At 43.9% G+C, this 2500-nt stretch overlaps 1 protein-coding gene across 1 annotated transcript in view; it reads right to left on the bottom strand.

Moving 5' to 3' along the window:
- The window catches only part of LOC143021756 (uncharacterized), a 5684-nt gene that overhangs the window by 2610 nt on the left and 574 nt on the right, over positions 1 to 2500 (bottom strand). The window contains exon 2 of the mRNA XM_076179463.1: positions 405 to 561. Within this exon, the coding sequence (XP_076035578.1) occupies positions 405 to 561 (157 nt within the window). The remainder of the gene's footprint in view (positions 1 to 404; positions 562 to 2500) is intronic.

A 2500-nucleotide genomic window follows, 5' to 3' on the forward strand; every position in this document is an offset into this window, starting at 1 on the left:
GTGCAGGTGTTCAAAAGGGACACTGGAACGTGTCCCATATCTTCCCCCCCCGCACATCAACTCGCATGGAGCGAGTTTAATCTGACTGTCGTAAATCCACTCATGTACATGTACATATGCACATGAATATACGTATACATATACATATACATACATATGTACATATACATATACATATACATATATATATACATATACTTATACATATACATATACATATACATACACATATATACATATACATATACATACATTCGCGGATACTTGGATTCTCGCCCTCAGTCAAGCGATCCCCCCAACACTTGCAATACTCCTCGCCACCCCTCCTTCCCTCCTCCATTCCACCCCACTCCATACCTCCTCGTACCTCCGCCGGAGGAAGGACACCCCTTCGAAGTACTTACGAGGCGATGGCAGCTGCGGGGCCTCCCGAGTGGCCGCCGAAGGTGTTGGCATTGTCGACCCCCTGGGCGCCGCCGGATTGGGTCTTCTCCTCCCAGGCCTGCGAGGGCGTGGCCAGGGCTACCAACTCCAGGGCAAGCGTCACGAGTACCAACCGCACTGTAGGGGAGATAGAGAGCATATGAAGATAGACATGTGGTGAGCTCTTTTTATAAATACATAAATAACTAATGAAATCGACAAGTGTGAAGACAAATTGTTGGAGAGAGTGGTGTAGGGAAATTCCAGGATGGAGCAGATGCACTTTATTCTCTAACGTTTCGACAAAGTCTTATTCAGAGAGAAAATGGCACAGGCAATTGGGCATCCGCTGCTTATATACATGTCTAGCGAGTCATCTGGCGGGTCGTCTTGGAATGGAGCTCAGTGATTAGTCTGTATAGAAGAACAGGATTGTATAGAAGAACAAGTCCCTCCAAAGACTGCACTGAGGCAACTGTTAGGCAAAGATAAGGCGTTTACGACAGCGCCCGCACTTAAAGAAGCATGCGAAACCTTAGCAGACAGAATCAATGAATTACGTCGCCGTAACACGACAACTATACTGCCCAGACAGTTGACAGACAAGCTAAAACCCGAAGAACAGGAATAACGAGAAAGACTAACCAGAAAATTAAAGAAACTTTGCGGTCGTAGTGACTGGAACTCTGTGGGATGCAGAAACCTCGTTAGAAACCTCTTCGACGAACAACTAGACGACACCGAGCTACAAGCGGTATCTTAAGGATTCAAATTTGACACTAGTATACCAAAACTTAGCTTCAATGATTTTCTGGTCAAGAATTACCGTTGGAATGAAAAGGACTTAGGCAAAGGCTTCAAACAATGAATAATTGCATGCTACCAGGCTCTACGAATAGCTGAAGAGGAAGAATGTGGTCTACCAAGAAGATTTCGAGAGGCGCTAGTAAGAATTTAAAAGTGATCAAACCTCATAATAACAAAATCAGACAAGGGCGGCGGGATAGTAATTACAAAGAAGACGGACTACATTGATAAAATTAAAAAAGTTGCAAGACGATGAAAACGCATACAAGAGCGTAGAAGTAGGTTATGCCGGTAGAAAGGCAAACACATTCAAGAAAGAAGCAAGGAGGATTTTGTCCAGCTCAACCAGAGGAGAAAATTTACTTGGACTCCTCGAGGAGGCCCCAGGAACACCAAGGATGAGAGGAATTTCGAAAGTACATAAGCCAGGAGTCCCGATGAGACCAATTACCTCGGGAATAGGAAGCGCACCGCATCGACTAGCGAAACGCCTAGCAGTGATAGGGATAATCAGCAGCGCACACCTAACGCAACTCTACACATTTAATCAATAGATTGAAAGACTTAGACTTAAACAGGATGAAAATGGTCAGTTATGATGTAAAAGCTATCTTCACTAATGTAGGAAAAACACAGATATAGAAAAGCAAGAAAAAGATTACTTAGTGGTACCTTACTCGAGACAAGGTGAAACAATGTCCAAGTTCCTCGCGAGAATCGGGGTAAACATAGTACACTCGTCAGGGCGGAAGGCGAAGGATATCGTATCCAGAAACCAAAACACGAAAAGAACGAAGACAGCGTAGTATACAAAATTCCCTGTGGCGTATGCAACGTAGCTTACTTCGGCGGAACGTCACGAGGACTCGGAAAAAGAATCTATAAACACAAGAGCAACGTGCGACACCACAGAACACCTAACTCGTTAGTAATACACGCTACGAACCACGGCCATTTATCCAATTGGAATAATGTAGATATATTTCACACTGGTATGAAAAAAAAATACAAGGGAAAATGTAGAAGTATCTTGCATCAATTTAGCAGTAGCAATTAATCATAGAGAAAGGTTTGTAAGCCTAGCACGCGTCTCGGCAGGGGCACATACAGACCAATCAGCGAGCTCCATTTCAAAACGACTCGCCAGATGATCCACTAGATATGTATATAAGTAGTGAATGACCAAACGTCTGTAACATCTCCTCTCTGAAGAAGACTCTGTCGAAACGTTAGAGAATAAAGTGCATCTGCTCCATCCTGGAATTTCCCT

This window comes from Oratosquilla oratoria, chromosome 42, assembly GCF_046742065.1.
Source record: "Oratosquilla oratoria isolate Oo_2021 chromosome 42, ASM4674206v1, whole genome shotgun sequence".
Taxonomy (NCBI): domain Eukaryota; kingdom Metazoa; phylum Arthropoda; class Malacostraca; order Stomatopoda; family Squillidae; genus Oratosquilla; species Oratosquilla oratoria.